Consider the following 20,640-nt stretch of genomic DNA (forward strand, 5'->3'; position numbering starts at 1 on the left):
ACAAGGATAGCTTGTTTAGGAGGGTCTCTGAGAAAAGCCTCTTCTCTATAAAAAGAACATGGCAGCAAAGCTGAGTTTCCAGTGTTACATCTGAATAAACTGCATGACTTTCCTGATCAATTTCTTTTGAACAGATGAGACTAAAGCAGAGATGTTTGGCCATAATGCACAGCGCCATGCTTAGTAGAAACCAAACACGACACGTTAGCACAAATTTTATACCACATGTCAAGCACTTTGGTGAAGGGGTAATTATTTGTGTTTGTTTTGCATCCACAGGATCTGGACACCTTGCAGTCACTCAGTTGACCATGAACTGCTCTGCAAGTATTCTGGAGTCATATGTGACATCTAACTGGAAACTGGAGGTTTATAGGTCATTATAAACTGGTCATAGGTGTGTGAGTGCGAATGGTTGTCTCTCTGTGTTAGCCCTGCGACAGAGTGTTCCCTGCCCTGTGGTAGCTGGGATAGGCTCCAGACCCTGATAAGGATAAGGTGAAGAGAATGGATGGATGGATCTTTTTCATGTCACTTTTTTTTTTAATTGCAGAGTTTACAGTTTCATAAATTTCACATTCATAAATTTGCTGCCAATAAATTTACCGAACTTTCCAAAGTCCATTAAATCCAACATTAGCCGACTTAGCTTAAATATACCATGGTCCAGTGGGTCATCAGATATTATTCACTCCGCAACTACAATGTGACACAAGAGCAGCGGCAAGAAATCTAACAAAAAAAAAAAAAATTATAATTATTGTAAGGACTCCTTTAACTAACAGACGACATTTAGACATCATTGGTAAATAAATAAGATCAGAAAAGCAGAGTAGTTAGAATGATTAGAAGACGCATAATGTGATCGTGACCTTTATTTTTGTGCCAAACGTTACGGAGAAACACCACATTTTCAAAATGAACTGCACACACTATGAGTAATCAACCTATGCCTGAAGAAAAAAAAAAGCTAACAAAAAAACAGGAATAGAACTCTTTTGGCTCTGAACAAATGATCTTAATGTAAGAGCACATAATTGGTTATGACTTGGTATTTACCGGCTGCCATTTTTGTAGTCGAATCTCATCCACATTAAATGTAATCACAGCAGTCCCATTAACTTTGGTGCAAGGCACGACCTGAGAGTCGAGGTTGTAGGTCCCCTGCTTTCAATACTTAATGTGCTCGCTAATTTTACATTTTCGATAATGGTATATAAACTGTTGCATGGCTGTAATTGGTCATGTGAATTTTAATGGATACCAGGCAAATAAAATGGGACTATTTTGTTATTGGTAATTATAAGCTGAGAAATTATTCCATTATTGCTTACTTGCACAGCTCTGCAATGAATTATTAAAAAAAAAAAAAAAAAAAAAGCCTTACAGAAAATAAATGTTACCTCTTCACACACAAAAACTACTAAACAGAATAACCAGCCCCGTTTTCAAACAAAATATTCGTCATTACACCAGAACAAAATGAAGACCTACAGCACTAATATATCTTATCTATTTAACAGACAGCAGTGGAGATTTGATCTACAGAGTTCCCAGTGTCAAGATACAGTACAGCAAGAGGGCGCTACAACAAATCAACTGCAACTTAATTCAACTGTATGCAGAATCATATGATAACAATACATATATAGATATATCACTTTAATATTGAATAGAATTAATATCAACAACATTCAACTCAGCTTTTGGAATACTAAATTTATGCATTCAAAGTAAGATGAAGGAACTTTCCAAACGCTGTGATGGTAAAGCGTGAAGAAAAACGGTGACCTGTCGGATCAGTGATGTGCCGTTTTGTTTTTAGGGTTTTTTCCCCCTTTTTTTTTTCCTTCTTTGTTTTTTTTGTTGTTTTTTTTTTTGTTTTGTTTTTTTCACTGTGGAATGTTTTTGTAGAAATATATCATCCTTTATGGGGGAAATTTACTGTGCTGGAAAACTCACAGAAGTCCTAATGTGATGGGGCGAGGGATGTTGGCACTTAAAAGTCATCACTATCAGGAAGGTTCTGCAAGCAAATTGTACTTAAAGAGGATTTACATTACATTAAGTCCAGTCCACAATACAAATGAAGCCCAAAAAAAGTCATCTTTTTATTTTATTTTTTTTCCTTTTTTCTCTGTCTTGAGGACTGCGGATTAAGGTGCTTTGTTGTCCATGATACAAAAAGGCGTCAGATTTTGCATCGTCGTTGATTTTGTTTAAAAAAAGAAAAAGAAAAAAAAAAAAAGAACTATACAGAATTCGAGATTTGTGTCAAGGCCATCAATCTGGTTCACCATCTTGAAACCATTTTTTTGTCATTTGTAAAGAAACATTTCAAAGTTTGATCACTTGGGACATCACCTCCAGTGACCAATCACAAGAAGCAAAGTCAGGAACACCCATATACAATATATTCATGCATGTATTCATTATGGATGAATATCATGCCTTCACCAGTTCCCCTCGAAATTAGATGAATATTTAAATCACCATCGTATCCATGTCACCCTTATTTTAAACCTCTGATGTGGTTTATTCAAATACTAAGAATTACATCATTGTATTATATTATATGAATCCAGAACAGGGCAAAATAAAAAGAGAGAAGGAGGCCCGCGACAGCCTATCAGATCAGGTAGTAGTGAGGAAACAAGAATGTCAGCACCCTGTACAAAAAGTTTCATTAAAAGGTGCCCTGTAGAAAAAATTATGAACCAGTCTGGTCTTTCAGTGAACTCTTGTAATAGGAAGTTATAAAACACATTACCCTGAAATGAAATACCAAGAAGAGTAATGACATACGTGCCCCATTCGGGCTTATCGAACATCTTACTCTTTAACTCTCTTTAAAAAGAAAAAGAAAAAAAAAAAAAAAAAATGGGAGAAAGTGGCTTTATTTGCCTTTCAGTGTCTCCTCTCAGTATCATTAAATCATCAGACACTGAAAGTAAGTTAAAGCTTCTAAAAAAGGTGCAATAAAAGTATTCATCTTAGCATGATCATATTTTAACAAATATAGTAAGAACTCTTTTTTTAATACAATTTTTAATCTGCACATTTCTGCAGAAATTCTGACATTGCGATAAAATCTGAATCTCAAAATCGATTTTTGAAACTATTTTCATTTACTTTATATTTTTTTCCATTTATAAACCAAAAGAAAAACAAACAAACATGTCAACAAAAAAATTAACACTCACGACAATCATAACATTATTATCCAATATTATCTAAGACGTCTCTTTCCGTTAGTTTTGCCATCAAGATTAAGTGGAAATAATGCTACATTTGTACTGAAAAAAGATGAAGAAAAGCATTTCAGCATTTCGCTGCACCCATTAAGAATGGATATCAAGTGAATAAGTCATTTCTCTCTGTAATACAGCAAATATGCCTTCAGTGACTCAGGCAGCGGTAAAGCCATTATTTGGTCTCTCAACACGTTCACTTGCTTGAGGATTTCAATGTCGCCAATGTCTCTGTCCTCCTCTTCCTCCACCTCTTTGTGTTCTTCCTCGGTGTGCTCCTCCTCTTCGCTCTCCACCATCCGCGGGATCAGCTGGTTGCCTACAAAAACGTAAGTGTTGATGCGTCGCCTGCGACAGCGCCTGCGTTTGCGCTTCTGGGGGACTCTCTGCGTCGTCCCCTTGCCCTGGCTGTCCTCGTTGGCCAGGTTTCGGAGAGTGCGGCGTATGTAGATCCGAGAGAGATCCTGAAGGCTGCGGACAGTCACTGGGGCTGAGGACAAAGAGAGATGACACGGTGCTTCAGGGCGGTGCGCCACACAAATAAGAATAATCCATACAGCCGCACCAGTCCTTCAACTAGGTCAGCATAAACGAGCGAGGACGTGAAAGAAAAAAGTGTCTCGGTATTTCAAGGAGAGGAATAACTGGGTCTAGGAAGCGGCCGCGGGGAGAGCTAATATCGCTACAGGACTCGACACATCAGGCGTTGAATTTAAAATATTGCCTGCTTTGCGTTTCAAGATGAGTTAGAGATAATGAAACACAAAAACTGGGAGTTTTTTTTTTGTTTGTTTGTTTGATGAGGCGTGGGAACTTACGCAGATGGACAGTGTCGGGCTTCTCTCCATCAGCTCTGCTCTGCTGGACCAAGGGGGCAAAGGACACCGCCAAGATGTTTTTGCTTTCCCACGTGCTCTGGCCAGTCCTGGTTATCTGGGTCAGCTGTATAAAGAGACAAAAACTGAACTTTACACTGAAAAACATCAAATGCTTCACATTTAGCAAGGAGGAGTGGAAACATTGAACTCAGGTGAATCAAAAGATGACTTTTACTCGAGTCGACATGTACACCTGTTACTGTGGGTGTAATAAATCCCAATCCAATAAGAGGCCTCTATCACACCACCATGGGGAAAAGTCATCCTTCTAACTGCTTCCATCCACACGCGCCAAGTCTTACACAACCACAGCATGCTTGTTAGGCTCATTTGAATTGAACAGACAAGCTAAAGGTAGCTTCATTTTGCATATACCTTCCAAATTTGGCTTATTCTTGTAAATTTAGCTGCAGGCTTAGACATCCCTGCCCCAAATCTCTTTCTCTAGCGGCTATAACCTGCAGGCGCTGAATAAAAATCAGAGGACCAAGGAGACGACTTCTGTCTGTGCTCCTCGTTCTTTCTCACCTTTACCCAGTGTATTCAAGCCGGAAACATCATTTAGTTTTATGACTTTTAGCATTTATTTCCAATGAGCTATTAATGGACTTACATTGTGGGTTAAATTTCATTGCCACACTTCTTTTTTTTTTTTAAATAAACAGAAGAAAAAATTTAGCATTATAAAAGTTTCCAGCAAAGACTCAAAAATGTCTGAGCATTGCATAAAATTGTTTGGCTATTTAAAAGCAACCGCTAATCTGGTGCATTTAAACTCCTGAAAAAAGACATTTAACACACAGAAAATTCAACAATTCTTAATTATTAATTAATTATTTTAATCAGATCTCTTTTGCAAAAGAGAAGAGTTAAGTAGAGAAAAGAAGCAGCAATATACAGCCTGCCACAATGCAAGCACTCCACTGCTGCTCTTACTAGAATCTGGCCGATACCAATACCAATATTTGTCAATTTAAAATCCGATGTATAAGCCAATACTTACTTTCTACTTTCTTGCAGACACATGACACACAAACAGATTTCGCTAACATATTTACTTGATTACGATCTGACGACTCTGCTAGGTTCAGCTGCTTGTTCCAAACAAGTACTGCCAACAGGAAAGTTGCGGCGTGCCCTCTAGTGGACAAACTATTCAATGTCAAAACTGGTTGAACAGTTTCTCCTGCCACTTTTCCAAATTTTATGTATTGGCTACTATAAGTGCTGTAGCGGCACATAGCTGACATCATCCGATAACATCGACCTGCTGATAAATCAGCCGGGTTCTACCGTGAAAGATAAAATTGAAACAGTAACATTTTGCATCTGAAAAGCTAAAAGCCTTAAAGTCTTTGTCCTTTTGCTTCATGACATATCAATATGAAAAGACAGAAGATTAATCCAAGAGACATAAATGATTACATGAGACATCAATCACCCATCATTATGTTGGCTCGGGTCATAACGAGTCTGCACTGTGACAGTTCTCAAAACACGTTTAAAGTCATATGAAGTTGCTGACTCAGTGTGCACTGTTAGAACTTCGCAGGGGGAGGTGTGATGAGGCTTGGAGGGGGGCTGATAAAGAAGAGACTATGAAGTCCATCCATTCATAGCCATCTGTAAGGGGCACAGACGTACTGCAAAGTCTCTGTGTGATTAAGACAACCATCTTCTTTATGATAGCATAATAAATCCACAATTTTCCCAAAGTCTGGATTTTTGCCATAACCGAGCAGTCCATGGCTTTACTCTGACATTTTTCCAAGTCTAACAGTAATTCCCAAATGAACGCATGAAGATTTTTATGGTTTGTTTTGGACATCCATAAAATTCACTTCCTTGTGTCAATGTATAAAATGAGTGGGGTGTGTGTGTGTGGATACAGATAATAAAGTTTCTTAATGCTGCTTCCACACAGCATAATATCTGAACAGTGCTGAAGGGTGTCATTTTCAAAAAGCTCCACACCGCCTTTCCGGTTACTGAATGGGTGTTTCATATTTGTCCACTCTGGGGAGTAATTTCAAAAAGCTCCAGAGGAGATGGAGATGGGGGATGTCAGCTTGGTGCTGATGAAAGGCCACAACAGAGGGAAAAAAAGATGCATTTTGAAAATTATCCACATCAGTGTGAACATGGCCTGGGTAAATCTGGGGCTTTAGTGCTTTCAAGCTGTTAGATCAGAATTGTGTTAATTATTTTCTCTGCCATGATTAATAACTTTGCTGCTCCCCTCCCTTTTTACTTTATTTAAAAAAAAAAAAAAAAAAGTATAAAATCTGATTGATTTCCTTTAAGCATGTTTTCCCTCTATGGTCTGACTTCAGAGTGCCATCCTGTATAACTACTAACATAAAACATTCAACCCTTGGGTCACGATATCTTATCAAGTCCAAGCTTCGCTTTACTTCAGTTTCTTTTATGGCCCAAACGCACTGACCATGAATCCGTCACAATCTTTAAACTTCTTACTGGAAAAGGTTGCTGTCAACCGTTTCCCCACCAACATCCCGAAATATCCTCAGTGCCCTCTCACATGCCCTGCAGACTGTCCACACTCACCTGTCGCACTTTTTAAATAAAACATTTATTTATACAGCACTGTGTGTACTCTGTACACGGCTGCTTAAATCCAGGTGCAGCCGCGGCTCAATAATGCATGGGAAAGTTTCATAACTAAGCCTACTAGGTCAAAGCCATTTTCCCTTGTTTTCCCTTGTGCGTTAGCATTTTGAGCAGCAATCACAATGTGTCGATTTCGTATCAGTCCGGTGACTTGCAGCACTTACCTGATCCTCTATAGGCATCACCAGAATGCCTCCAATTTTGAGCAGTACTTTCATGTAATTTTCATGGTCCTTTTGCACTCCAGCGCCACAATAAATGCGATCGTACTGGTGGCTGTCTGTGGAGATTTCAAGGCAATTCCCCACCACAAAGACAGGTTCACAGAACTCAAACCTGTGAAAGAAATAATCAGACAGGTAAGGAATAAAATCATGTTTTTTGGGGGTTTTTTTGCAAAGCCCATCACCACATTTGTAGATTGTGGCAGAAATATACATGAGAGATTACTTATTTAAGACAGCAAACGGTCACTAGTGCCTCCTATTCAGTAGCAGCTACTTCTTTTTCAAGAGGACACTTTATGTTTTGGGGGATACATTTATTAGCTTTTTTTTGGCAGGGCGTTAGATAAGAGGATTGACTCTCACGCTCATGTCTTTATGACAAATATGCAGCTGGAGCCAGCAAGTGGTTAGCACAGCTAACCCATTTATTGCACCGGTGTGACAATTAGTAACAGATTAATGCATTTAAAGGCTTATGAGATGCCACAACAGAGCAGAGCACTTTGTAAAAGTCACACACAACATTCAAAAACTGTGAAAAGCCACAACTATTATAAGTAAATTATGTGCAATGAATAAAACTTGGGGTTTTTTTTAAATCTATTTTTCTGTAAGAAAAAAAAAAAAAGATCAAAGAAGTCTGCACTCTAAACCACCCCCCCCCCCCCCACCAAAAACCAAAATAACTGCATGACTCTTTTAGTCCCTCAACATACCATCTTTGAATAAGCATAAATGTATTCAATCTTTTTTGCAAGCAGCAGTCAATAAGACTAAATTGGCCAACTCTGATGTTTGACAGATAAATTGGTGCATCGCAAACAGAAATTCCGTATTTCAGTAAGGCAGAAATCTGCCAGGGATGAGTACTTGCATACTGAGAGGAACCAGTGCGGCACCTTGCCAAGGACAATGCTTTGCAGCAAAAGTTGAGCTTGGTTCAACTTTTTTTTTTTGTGCCAAATGACTTGTTTTGCTGGAGTCCTTTTTTTTGGCACCCCCCGCTGCACTGACTCACTGGCTTCGTTTAAATGAATGAGAAGGCTGCTTTTTGGGTGCAGGGCTAACGTCAGCCTAAAAACTGCCTGAACACTTACTCGTCGTTTTACAGGTGGTCATGTGCACAGCGGTTTCCTGCCGAGAGCCGTTCACCAGGCAACCACCAGAGATTCAGGTGAATGTGTAGTCAGAAAGTGAGCTTAAAAAAATATAAGCATATACTCACTTATCAAAGCTGTCGCTATTCTTTATGAAGTCATCCAGTTTCTCTCTGGCATATTCAACGACATCTTTGTGGAGCTCAACTCCATGGTTTACACCAAATGGCCCTAAGGGGGAGGGGGGGGCAAAAATGTGGCATATTAATTCATGGCCTCCGTTAAGCAAAAAAAAAAAAAAGCCCAATTCTTGCTGATTTCTGCTTCTCAAATCTGAACATATGCAAATATACACTGCTTGTCTGACATTTATTTGTTTTTTAGTGCTATTTTTGGGGAACATATTGTAAACCAATTGATCGATGAAGACAATATTCAGTAGCATCAGTGATGTCATTTATTGAAGTCACTTAATCATTTCCTCTAAATTTGTCCATGTAGACTTTAGAGAACATTTAAACACCTCCCACAATAAGGGTATGTCAAGATTACCTATGATGAGGCCAACCATTGTGCTCAGGTAGCCGGTTCCACTGCCCAGATTGAGGAAAGAAAGTCCCGGCTGCAGTTTCAGTGCCTCCATCACCTCGGAGTATATACACGGAGCAGACAGGTGTATGTTACCGTGCTTCCAGGCCAAATCTTTGTAGGCATTGTCCCGATAGCCGTCCAAATAGTAGTCACCGCGGTCTATGGCCCGAAAAGCCTGCTCGACTTTTTCTGTGCGGATATACTGAGCCTCCTTCAGGTTATCAATTAGGTCGTCATTGTCCTCTCCGGCGCTCACAGCTCCCCCCATGGTGAAAAGAGCAGAGGAACCCTAAGGGACGAACTCGTATTCAGGATGACTGTTTCGTCCTCAGAGGTGCATGGAGATGAACGGCTGTGCTGCCGCTGTGGCTCCTCGAGTGTCAGTTCAGACAGAGTTCATGTCCAGGCAGCAAGTGACCTGAGAAACACAAGAAAAGTGAGATGAACACACTATGACATTAACGCCTGTGAGGGAGCAGTGTCTGGTTAAATCTACAAGTGAAGTGCAGATTTAAAGTGCTGATAAAAACAGTTTTATTAATCCACAACTGGGATTGTCTTATGATGAAAAATTGATGAGTAAGAGAAAGGGACTAAAAGAATGAAACATGTATTTTACTACCATTTTTTTAAGTATCCCTTCAGGATGAAACTGATTTACAAAGTATTAAATCTGCAGTGCCTTTGTAAAAGAATGGCCATCAAGCTGTAATGATGAAACAAATCCAGTAGTACAGTGACAAGCAGGCTTCCCCTCTACTGTTGGTTTATGCTTTATCTAATGTATGTAGACCCTTTTCCCCAACACATATCAGGTAGGGCTGCCACGATTAGTCGACTAGTCACGATTACTTAATCGCCGACGACTAATTTAATAGTCGACGCGTCGTTTGAAGCTTTGTAAGATCCCAAAAGATGCAGGAATAAGTAGTAGGATTTAAGAGTGTAATAACGGACTGAAACAGAAGATGGCAGCACTGCATGTACAAGGATGCCAGCTGCCGTTAAACCCCAAAGAAGAAGAAGCTGTGTCCCAGAATTCATAGCGCGGCCCTGCTTAGTTTCCAACAATGGCGGCAGCTAGTTAGTTTTAATATTACTCTTATTATTCTTTCAGGGTCTCAAAATAAACGTTTAACATATTTTCAGGCGAGAAAGTAACTGTATAAACCTCAAATATCTGCTCAGTTTATCAAGACACCACATATTTTCAAAAGCGCTCCGACGTTTTCGGAGACGTCTGATACCCACTAGCTCGATAGCTAGCCGGGGGCAAGGCTCACTAGAGCCCGTGAGAACACCGGACTCCCGGTAAATCGTTTTCAAACCCACCGCCGTCTTTCGCTACTCAGATTAAACATATATAAGTCACTTAGATAACTTAAAAATGATATTGTTTTGCTTTTTTTTAAGTGTTTTATTTGTTCCTGAGTAAATCGGTTTGGCTGAGATTAAAGTTATAGTTTTTACACAGCTGAATAAACGTCAAGCAGACAACTGATTATCGTAAGTGTGAGATGCTCGAGAATATACTCCGGTGTCCTGTTATATTTTAGATAGTAAGGAGTTTATTAAACTTCACCGAAACAATCTGCAAACTTCATTAAAATTTAATAAACTGTCATCTTGTCTTTATTTTTTAATTAGCACATACCTTAAACACTTAAAGCTGTAAGCTAATGATAGTTATATAAGAGCAGATGCTGCTGGTGCAATAAACTGTACGTTGTACGTCCAATGGATGCATGATCTGATTAGTCGACTAATTGCAAAAATAATCGGTGACTAGTCGACTATCAAAATAATCGTTTGTGGCAGCCCTAATATCAAGCATGTCACAGCACAAATACAGTTAGTGACCCTAAATTAAATTTTGTTACAGAGGCTGTGGAATAACACATGGCTTGCTGTTGCGGCTTACAGGAAAATACTTAATGGAAGAAAAGCATCATTAATTCAATTCAATTCAATTCAATTTTATTTATATAGCGCCAAATCACAACAAAAGTCGCCTCAAGGCGCTTCATAGATACAGAGAAAAACCCAACAATCATATGACCCCCTATGAGCAAGCACTTTGGCGACAGTGGGAAGGAAAAACTCCCTTTTAACAGGAAGAAACCTCCGGCAGAACCAGGCTCAGGGAGGGGCGGCCATCTGCTGCGACCGGTGCATTAATGCAATTTGTTATCTGTGCTTCTCTTGCAACAACAAGACAAAACATGTGATATAAAAGAATCTGAAGAAGAATGCATCACACCGTCTGCTTTTGCTGTAGATGAAAAGATTTGTTTAAGAGAATATTTAAAAGACAAATGCCAACAGTTCATCATTTAAGGTTTTAAATACTATTTATAAACTGTTAGAGCCCTGCAAAGATGTGCTGGACATTTTTGTGATGGACAGAAATAATTGCCAGTAAATCAATAGTAAAAATAATCACCAATATTTTCAGAATCACATTGGATCCTTTGACTTTCAGATATTTTCACAATAAAAACCTGCTGCGAGGCATTTGCAGCTGAGACTCTGTGCCCCAATGTCATGTCATATTCTACTGTGCAGTCTGTTATGTCCACAGGGCAGATGTGGAGTGATGTAACAGAAAGCTGACATTAGAGGAGGGCAAGATGGACACAAGCTTCCATCACAGCACATATGAAAGTTTCTAGAAACAGCATTAAAACAGCTATGAGAAAACACAACAGTTTGAGGTTTTTTTCCTTCCCAAGCCAAAAATAATATCCAAATCTTGTGCAAGACTTCCTGATCCTCAGCACTGGCTATACGAGCATGCACGCTGAGAAATCTCAAAGAAAACAAACAAACAAAACTTCCCTAATGCAACCATTCCAGCAAAATCTGCAATGTGAGAGTTATCAGTTTGTACATCACCAAACTGTCAAAGCCCACAGATTAGCCTGATGCTAATCAAATTACAGGTTTGTTTATGATAGATTATGATAAGAGATATCTACAAAGGCTTCCGGCTTCTTCCCACAGTTCAGAGACATGCAGTTAGTAGAGTTAGGTTAGTTGGAGGATCTAAATTGCCCATAGGTGTGAATGTGAGTGCAAATGGCTGTCTGTCTCTTTGTGTTAGCCCTGCATCAGGTTGGCGATCTGTCGAGGGTGTACCCCACCTCTCACCCTATGGTAGCTGGGATAGGCTCCAGCTCCCCGGTGACCCTAACAAGGATAAACAAACGAGAATGGATGGATATCTACAAAGACAGACATTGTAAACATAGCCATTTAGAGCTCAACCAATATAGAATTTTAAACGTGTGTGGAGTTTTCATTCACTTGTTCACAGTCTCCCCGACTCTGCTTGGATCGAGAGGTTGTGCATGCACCCTCTACACAGCATCAAATGCTGTCATATCTTTACTTTTTAAATTTCCATGTAGATAAATCACAAACAAATAGCCAATATTGACTGATAATATCGGCCTATCAGTCGGGCTATAAAAATATTTTAGTTGTAAGCAAGAATGTGCACATAATACAGTTATGTTGCCTATAATCCACTTTTATTTTCAGTTATATTATGGAGGGATTTTTTGTCTTCTAAATCTTTTGTACAGGTGCATCTTTGCCCTGCCCTAAAATGCATCACCCAGTCACCATCAGGCAGGTTACAATTAGCATTAGCCAAGACGACTGAGATTCTATGCCAACGAAAAAGGTAAAAGTCAAATAATTAAGCAAAACAAAAGTGTTTCAAGAAGTTTGTGAAGACACAACAGGACCAGTATATCAAACACAAAGAGTCAATAGTTTTAAATATTTGTATCTCAAGTTTGAATCAAATTAAGTGGGAGTTTTTTCCCTTTAGAAAGAAAGACAAAAAAAAAAAAAAAAAACAGCTCTAATTTTAATTTCTTTAAATATTTTATTACTTTTGATTGACCAGATACTTAAGCTGCTTCTGGCCACTTAACACAATTACAAAAATAAAACTGCTGTTTATTTGAACTTCTTACAACTAAGCTCAGACTAAAGATGAGGTGTCAAAAAAAGGAACAAGGAAGGAAAGAAGCCAAACAGCTGTGAAACCTGCCATTTAAGGCTGAGCTTCAGCTGAAATATGAACTGCTGTTTTGCTGCTTACATTACAAATAATGACCTGATGGATTTCCTATGTAATACAGCACAGTAGCTGTAAAGAGAAAACTCCTGACATGTGCCAGTTTCTCATCATTTTATAAATGCTTTGATAACAAAAAATATCAAACCCTTCACACCCTGTGATGCAGCCGACGGAGACAGGTTCTGAATTCCTTCTCTGCCTCCTCAGCATCTCCACATCTGACTCAGCTAATAAAGATTAAATTCAGAGGTGACTTTGTAGTGGGAGGCCTAGTAAGGTAATTTTCCATTGGCAAAAAAAGAACCATTGATTCGCTCACCATCACTTGATGTACAGCAGTGTATTTTTTTTTTTAATCTTCCTTTTCACTCTGTAAGCATTGAAAGAAAATCCAGGAAAATGGGTCAGTGGAGGTATTCAAGAAAAGTGCTTTTGGGCACTGCTGTACACTCAAACCTCTGATTATCAACAAAGTCCTTTAAAGACAAATCAAGAAAGACCAGCCAGAAAATAAGCTTATTTTAAACAAAGAAAAATACCTCTTTGTAACAAGTATTCACTGGTAAACACACACATGACGTCCCGAGTTGGGCCCCCCACAAACTGAAAGTGCGTCAGCGTATCAGGTCATGAGTGTCTGCTTGACCCGGTTATAAACACCTCACTGAACGTGTAACAGATCCTCCAGCAACACAGGATCAGCTCTGGAGCTGCAACCAAATACGACAGGCCTGTTTAGGCAGTGCACCAGCACAAGCCCTCGACCGATCAGCAGACAGTGTGAGGTAAACTGATAATCCCGATGGTTAATAGCATTTAGTGTGTAAACTCAGACAATTTACAGCCTTGTTGGCAAAAAACAAGAAACTAAATGCCTATGTGCCTGTGGCTTAATACCACGGCACTTTTCCAACAGAATTTGTATTTGCAGAAAACTAATCAGTAAATCTTGTAAGAAAGGTACAGAAACTAGTCTCAATTGTGCTATAAAGAGCAGGCCGGAGTCATTCTGATGCTGTAAAGCTAGGATTCAAGCAATGAAAATAAATACAAGGTTCAATAGGAGGACTTAAAGCTGTTCACCTATAAAGTCTACTTTTATGATACCTATAATGTTAAGGCTTGCTGACACTGTCATAGTGAAGTTAATTCTATTACCTGTTTACTGAATTTCTACCACGTAAACAGCTCCTAATAAAATGCAGTCCAACTTCAAGGTCACTATGTAACTACATAATTATTTACCTTGTAAAGCTGGACTTTAAACCTGCATAAGAACCTGTATTCGAGTACTTCATTTGTACTGGTGACAGATGAGGACATTCATGATTCAACTTTTGTTTTAATTTAAGTTTCTTGAGGCAAATTTATGATGATAGTTGTGTCTCAATTTTACTGCAGCAGAAAAAGTTAGGATCAAACGTCTACTGCCCGTTTTGTCCGTTTATGTAATAATTAATGTAAGTAATTGTTAGTACAATGTTGATGTCTGTTTTGCTCTGCAGAGAGAGAGATTTTTGGAATTCAACCAAAGGCAGAGGCTGGACTTGCATGCAGCCCTCCACAAAGCTAACAGCACGTTGCCCAACAGTAATGATGCTGTGCATAGGTTGAATGCTGATTAGTTTACAAAGTTGGCTTGAACAGGAGGAAAAAAGCAACAGTGGAAGTGCAAGGAAGAAAGAAAAAAAAAAAAAGAAAAAAAACACATTAAACTGGCTACAGTGAATAGTTTACAGTCTTTCCACTGAGTTTCACTTCACTATAGGATGACTACCATCTTCCCTGTGGCATGAGCTGATCTCTTACGTTACTGGTCGTTCAACATACTTGACTCCAGGTCAGACATAACTACAGCATGTAAATGGAGGTTTGCTTCGTAGCATCTGCACAAAGTCCTCCTGGAAGCAAGATGCACTTAATTTCAGTGGTCTCCAATACAGAACTGCATGTATAGAATCAGTCAAATTTTTCCCAAAATAAAAAGGCTATAAAAATCTTTTTTCCCCCGCTGGGAAATTGCACTTCTACCACCATCATTGTCATGTCTCCCCTAGATTTAATGCCAGGATTGTTTAATTTGCCACATCTCTCTTAGGATATTTCTGACCTGCAGACCACCAATGCACTCCAATGTCAGGACCTTTCCATTTTAAAGAGTGCACCCAATGGGATTCAACCTAATTGTGTCATATCCATGTCTGTATCTGCTTAGTTCATGTGAAGTTTACCTAACGATACAGTAAATACATTTCATTGCAAGATCTGCACAATTCCCATGAGAAGCTGCAATGATGGTGAGAGAATTTTCATTTAGGATTACTTTTGATTTGAGCCTGTTCGTGTCGTACTGAAAAGGCCAGATCTAAGCATTTTCCCCACACATATCTACACTAAATGGTGCAAATGGTAATCGCTCTTTAATTTAATCTTTTATTTGCATGACAAACTAAGATCCTGGAGTCCAGTGTGCCGCTCACCATGACGACCTGCTCACCAATGTACAACCCGCGCACATGCAGGTCATGGAGAGGCTTTTCCTATGGCTCCACCATCAGGCTAGTGGTGGTAGCGATCAAATAAAAAGTGTTATTGTTACGTGCGTAAATTTCACCACGGGATTCTGTGTTAATTAGCCACAAACAGCGAGAGGACATGACAGTAAAGGTGTGTGTTGTACCAGACTAACAACAGGGGCCGACTCTTCGTTCGTGCGAACCCGCTCAGATTTATTAATATATATTTTTTAAAAATCCACCAGCTATTTTTACTTGAATCCTCGAATTTTTGCCCCTGCTGTCTTTGTGTACTTATGATTAGGAGTCACACAGTTCCACGACAAGAGTGAATTTCTGGGTCAAAATCAAAGCAATGTTTTTACTCAAGTAGGAATGACTTTATCTCAGTTTGGTGCTAGATGAAAAAAAAAGGAAGTTAAAATGAAGTTATTTGTATGTTGCCTTTGAAATCCATTAAACAGTTTCCTAAACAACACATTTAAAATAGCAGTTTGAGAGCAAAAAAAATACAAGATATTCAAGGATATTTTCTGAAAATCTATAGATTTTTACTCAAATATAAGAATGTAATCAATAGATAACTATGACTGCAACTTGCTGTTGTCGAACTATCAGCATTTACCATCAGAAAATTAATACCTTGTAAAGTTTTATAATTGTCATAAGCTAGGTAATATAAAATGTATCAATTTACCTTTGATAATACATTTAGACATCAACCACTGAGATATACATGTCACACTTTATTGGTTTGGAATACACCTGGTTTTGTAACTGCTCCTATTATACTCTGAAATGATGTTTTTCTACTTTTGTTTCAAGATATTTCTTTTTTAATTTTTTTCCAGGTCAGTGGAGCTTAAACCTTTATTGCAATAACATCAACAGGCAGCTTTACCACTGGTCAGGACCCCGAACACAGACTTTTTGATGGTCTATCAGTCTGGAACACAGTACTGCTGTCTGTTTTTATGTCTGTATCAACAACTATATTGAACACAACGGCATTTATGAATTTCAGTGTAAGCATGCATGGTGGTGCATCTCACAGTCACACTAAATGCGTGGATAGTTATGGGTCATGTCTGCAGACCTAATTTTTAGTATCCAGAAACATAAGAACTCCCTGCTTCTGGCTTCCAGCTATTGTCTACTCATCGTTCTTATCTGCTTTGGCTCTGTGTTAGTCCTGTGGACTATTGTGCACCTGTCATATAGCTACAGTTGTGGTCAGATTTTTAAATACACTCACCATGTGTGTGTCATGGCAATGTTGGGCTTTTAATGATTTCTTTGAACTGTTGAGTATACATGCATACAGGCTCAAAGTTATAAATACACCCTTGTAAATATTTGAGTAGTTTAATGTCTCTTACCGAGTTGCACCTCGACCTTGGTAGCCATCAACAAGCTTCAGGCATAACTCTGGCTGAATATTTGACCACTCATCTTGGCAGAATTGGTGGAGTCCATTAAAATCGATTGGTTTTCTGGTGCGCACCCAGCTTTTAAGCATAGTGAACACATTTTTAATAAGGTTGAGGTTAGGGCTTTAGGAAAACTATTCCAGAATATTAATGTTAGCCTGCTTTATTGATTTCATTTTACTGAAGACCAGTTCTGATGTGTGTTTGGGATCATTGTCCTGTTGGAACATCTAACTGTGTCCAACTCATTTTCCACCGCGGGCCACATCATGCCCACTTTGATCTTAAGCAGGTAGCTCATTGCTCAGACTGTCCAGTTTTCTTTTGTTGTTTTTTTTAACTAGTCGTTATAAAATATTTCTATAGCAATGGTAGATTGGTCCGAAATAAGAAAGCGAATAATGCAGCAAATAGATTTTTAATGGGAAACTACAGGTCTCAAAGTACACAGAGAGAAAGCAGTGCAGGAAGTACGATTTTATCGTGGTGAAAAATCACTACAGTCAGTGGGGGTTTTTTTTTTTGTTTGTTTGTTGTTTGTTTTTAAACGTGAAGCGTAGTTTTGGTCTTCTTTTGCTGCTAGTTCAGTGAATTTTAGTCAGAGTGGTTTTGTGGGCTTTGAGATCCTGATGTTTCAGTGGATACCACCCATGTCTATATTCAAGTAACAGATCTGGCGGTACATCGAGTTAAACCAGAGTTCTCCCTCTCGCCTCTGGTACCAGGGGCATTGGGGTGGAACAAGTTTATTGTTTAATTACTTTGTGTAGCATTAATGGCCATAAGGGAGGTTTTCATTAGTAGGAAAAGCTGTAAAACTTATGAAAATACAGTTAAAAGACCAAAGTTTATGCTTGTGCTTGTTGTGGTAAGCAGCACATCAAACAAGTTAAGAATTATAAATGGCTTCAAGCGCAAATGCAGATACTGAGCGATGGCCTGCTGGTACAGTTACAGTTAAGGTGAAGTTCAAACTTTTGGAAGTAGTCCTTCATTATTCCATCTACCTTGTGCAATGTACAAGTACCACTGGCAGCAAGACAACCGCAGAACATGATGTTACCACCACCGTGTTTGACAGTTGCTACAGTGTTCTTAGGTTTGAAAGCGTCACTTTTACTTCTCCAAACATGCCTCTTGTCGTGGTGATCAAATACTTGAATCTTTGTTTTATCTGACCATAAAACTTTTCTCCAAGCATTTGCCTTGTCGATGTGGGCAGCTGCAAATTTCAGTCAAGCTTGAAGGTGTTGATTTTAGAGTAGGGGCTTCTTTCTTGGTCTGCACCCTCTCCGTCCATTGATGATGTAAAACTCATTTCACTGTGGACAGTGACACTCGGGTTTGAGCAGATTCCAGTTTGTGACAGGCTGCATCCTTGGTGGTTCCTGGGTTGTTCCTGAAAACCCTAACCTATTTCCTCTCATCGCAGCAACACTGGTACGCTTTCATCCTTGGTGCAGGTGTGAACTCAGTAATCGCACTTCGTTGCAGACCAAAACAACTATATCGAGGGTATGTTATAGTGTATATATATTTAAGCTGTGTGTATACTTCTGACCTTATGGATAAGAGAAAATCCAAAACAAATTAAACCAATTTTTTTTTTTTATTTGTTTTTTTTTTTTTAAGTTGTTAAATGTGTGCTGTGCAATCGCTCCATCCTGGAAAAAGAACAGTTGAAAGAAATCACTAAAAGCCCCAAATTATTTTAACAGTCGCACCATGATGAATGTATGCAAACTTCTGACCACAACTTTAAAATAAGACAGGGGCGTAATTTCCAGGGGGGTTATGACCCCCCTCCCCCCAATAATCAGACCCAACCAATATAACCCCCTCCCAATAAAATTATGAATTATCTTGCAGAAATAGTCTGTTGATTTTCTTCACTCATTTCAGTTATTACCAGCAAAATAATTGCATGTTTAATCATCTGGGAATTTACCCAGATTTATTTATTTATTTAGACAGAGATCTTGACCCCCCAATGTTCAGCACAAAGTTACGCTGATGAAATAAGATGAGGTTTATGGCAAGGGCTTAGCCTAAAGGTTTCCATTTTCTGGTCCCTTGCTCATATAAGTATTAAGTAAATAATCATGAGGTTATTTGATAAGTTAGTTCCAGTCATACTCATCAGAATTCAGAAAAAAATACTTTAGTTTTTAAGTTGTGGTGCTTGTATATCTATATAGGTATCACAACCTACCTATATTTGTTTTTTTTTAGCATGTTGAATGGACTAAGATATGATCAGTGACACCTCCCCAGCGAGGTGCTGTTTATGGGAGGAATGCAGTCCCCAGGTTTGCGCCGTTTTCTGGTCTCTCGGTTTTTACATGCAATGGTGTACACAGATGTTCCTCAAATTCCCACAACTGACACCTGGTGAAGCCAATCCGCGCGCAACCTGGTCACGTGTTCGCGGTTGCCACACAGACCGCAGCTTGTCAGCCAATCAGCGGCCAATCAGACTTTCTTCGCACTGCGTGTGACGATGGGGCAAAACAACAACAACGGCGTTTTCATGAAACCCTGTCAAGCGTTATTAATCACGGCTCACCCTCAATCAAAGCCGTCCGCACCTGTAAGAAACATACGCCAAGCACTTATTAAAGCAGCTGTCAAACAGCGAGAGGCTGTGGTGTGTTTGAGGCTTTCATGCAGCTTTTGTTCCCACTTGTCGACCAAAACGCAGTTGCTGGCCAGCTCTCTCTGCAGTGCGATTAACCCCAATCTTTAGCAGCAACTAGCTAAACCGGTTTGGTAAGGAGAGGATAAAATATCAAGACTCGTGTATCATAACAGAAATATTCTCACAGGAAAAAAACGATCATAAATCAGAGATCTTTCGGAGTATAATTTCGCCCGAGAAAGCTCGCACTTCTGTTAGAAAAGTCACCCCGGGCCCACTCACAGCTTTAGCGTGTGCGCTCCTCAACATAGAAATAAAGCAGAATACGAATTTAGATGTGAAATTATGTGTTCCAGGTAGAACCTGAGTGTTTGAGTTATCATTCAGTGCAACACAACGCTATGCGAGTTGCAGTTAAAGCGGCTAACGTTAGCTTTTTGTGGGCCTGAGTGCGCCATCACTAAAAACAGACAAAGCAGGTTAGGTAAGCTCGCCTCTTTATCCTGCCGTTACACAGTTAGCAAACACACAGCGCAGCTACTTAACCGTGTCACACCACGAAAAGCTAATACAGCTGCCAACGACAACACAAAGCGTGTAACTCTTACACAAACAGCCGCTGGCTAAATAACGAAATCCAAATAAGAAATACTCACAATGCCGTGTCGCATTTACTCATTCCTCGTAAAGTGCTGTTCAGTGCTACGGTCAGTGACAGCTACTTTCACACACCAGCAGCTTCTTCAATTGGTTAAGTACTAGTTTACTGCGCTAACTAACCAGCTGGTTGGTTGGAGAGATAAAGTAGCAACAGCAAGCAGTTGTGTCGAAGTGGAAGAAGAAAGAAACAGCTGAGAAGAGGATGTAAACACAGGTCACGTGGTTTTAAAACGTCGTTAGAAGGAAGCACTGTTGCTCTCGCTGCTATCTATGCTATCTGTTTATCTTTGCAAAACCAACTGGGATTTTGTTTTATTAGTGTTTGTGTGCGCGTTTAAATTATGTTTGTTTACCTTTATTTCACCAGGACGTTGCGCTCAAATCAAAGTTCTTCTAGAAGAGAGACGTATTCGAGGTATAGTAGCAGCACAAATTTAGTATATTATAAATGCAACAAAATACAACTTAGAATGCAAGATATACAACATCAAATCTCCTAGTGCATCTCACAAATGTAGAATGTCGTGAAAAAAGTTGTTTTGCTTCACATTTTTATTAAAAAAGTCTATATTTAATACATATAAAGTAGAGTATTTAAAAGTTTTTGCTGTTTTAATTTTAAATATTG

The 20,640-nt window shown here is 39.1% G+C and overlaps 1 protein-coding gene across 1 annotated transcript; it reads right to left on the bottom strand.

Moving 5' to 3' along the window:
• Positions 1 to 860: 860 nt before the first annotated feature.
• pcmtd1 (protein-L-isoaspartate (D-aspartate) O-methyltransferase domain containing 1) lies at positions 861 to 20,263 on the bottom strand. The gene is made up of 6 exons (XM_084912528.1): positions 20,009 to 20,263; positions 8,637 to 9,093; positions 8,213 to 8,315; positions 6,925 to 7,096; positions 4,070 to 4,193; positions 861 to 3,741 (listed from the first exon to the last, which is right to left on the bottom strand). The coding sequence occupies exons 2-6, from the start codon at positions 8,941 to 8,943 to the stop codon at positions 3,368 to 3,370; spliced, it is 1,080 nt and encodes a 359-aa protein (XP_084768654.1). The 5' UTR covers positions 8,944 to 9,093; positions 20,009 to 20,263; the 3' UTR covers positions 861 to 3,367.
• Positions 20,264 to 20,640: the final 377 nt, after the last annotated feature.

Source organism: Perissodus microlepis, chromosome 18, assembly GCF_051167445.1.
Source record: "Perissodus microlepis isolate ML-2025 ecotype Zambia chromosome 18, ASM5116744v1, whole genome shotgun sequence".
In the NCBI taxonomy this organism is placed as follows: Eukaryota; Metazoa; Chordata; class Actinopteri; order Cichliformes; family Cichlidae; genus Perissodus; species Perissodus microlepis.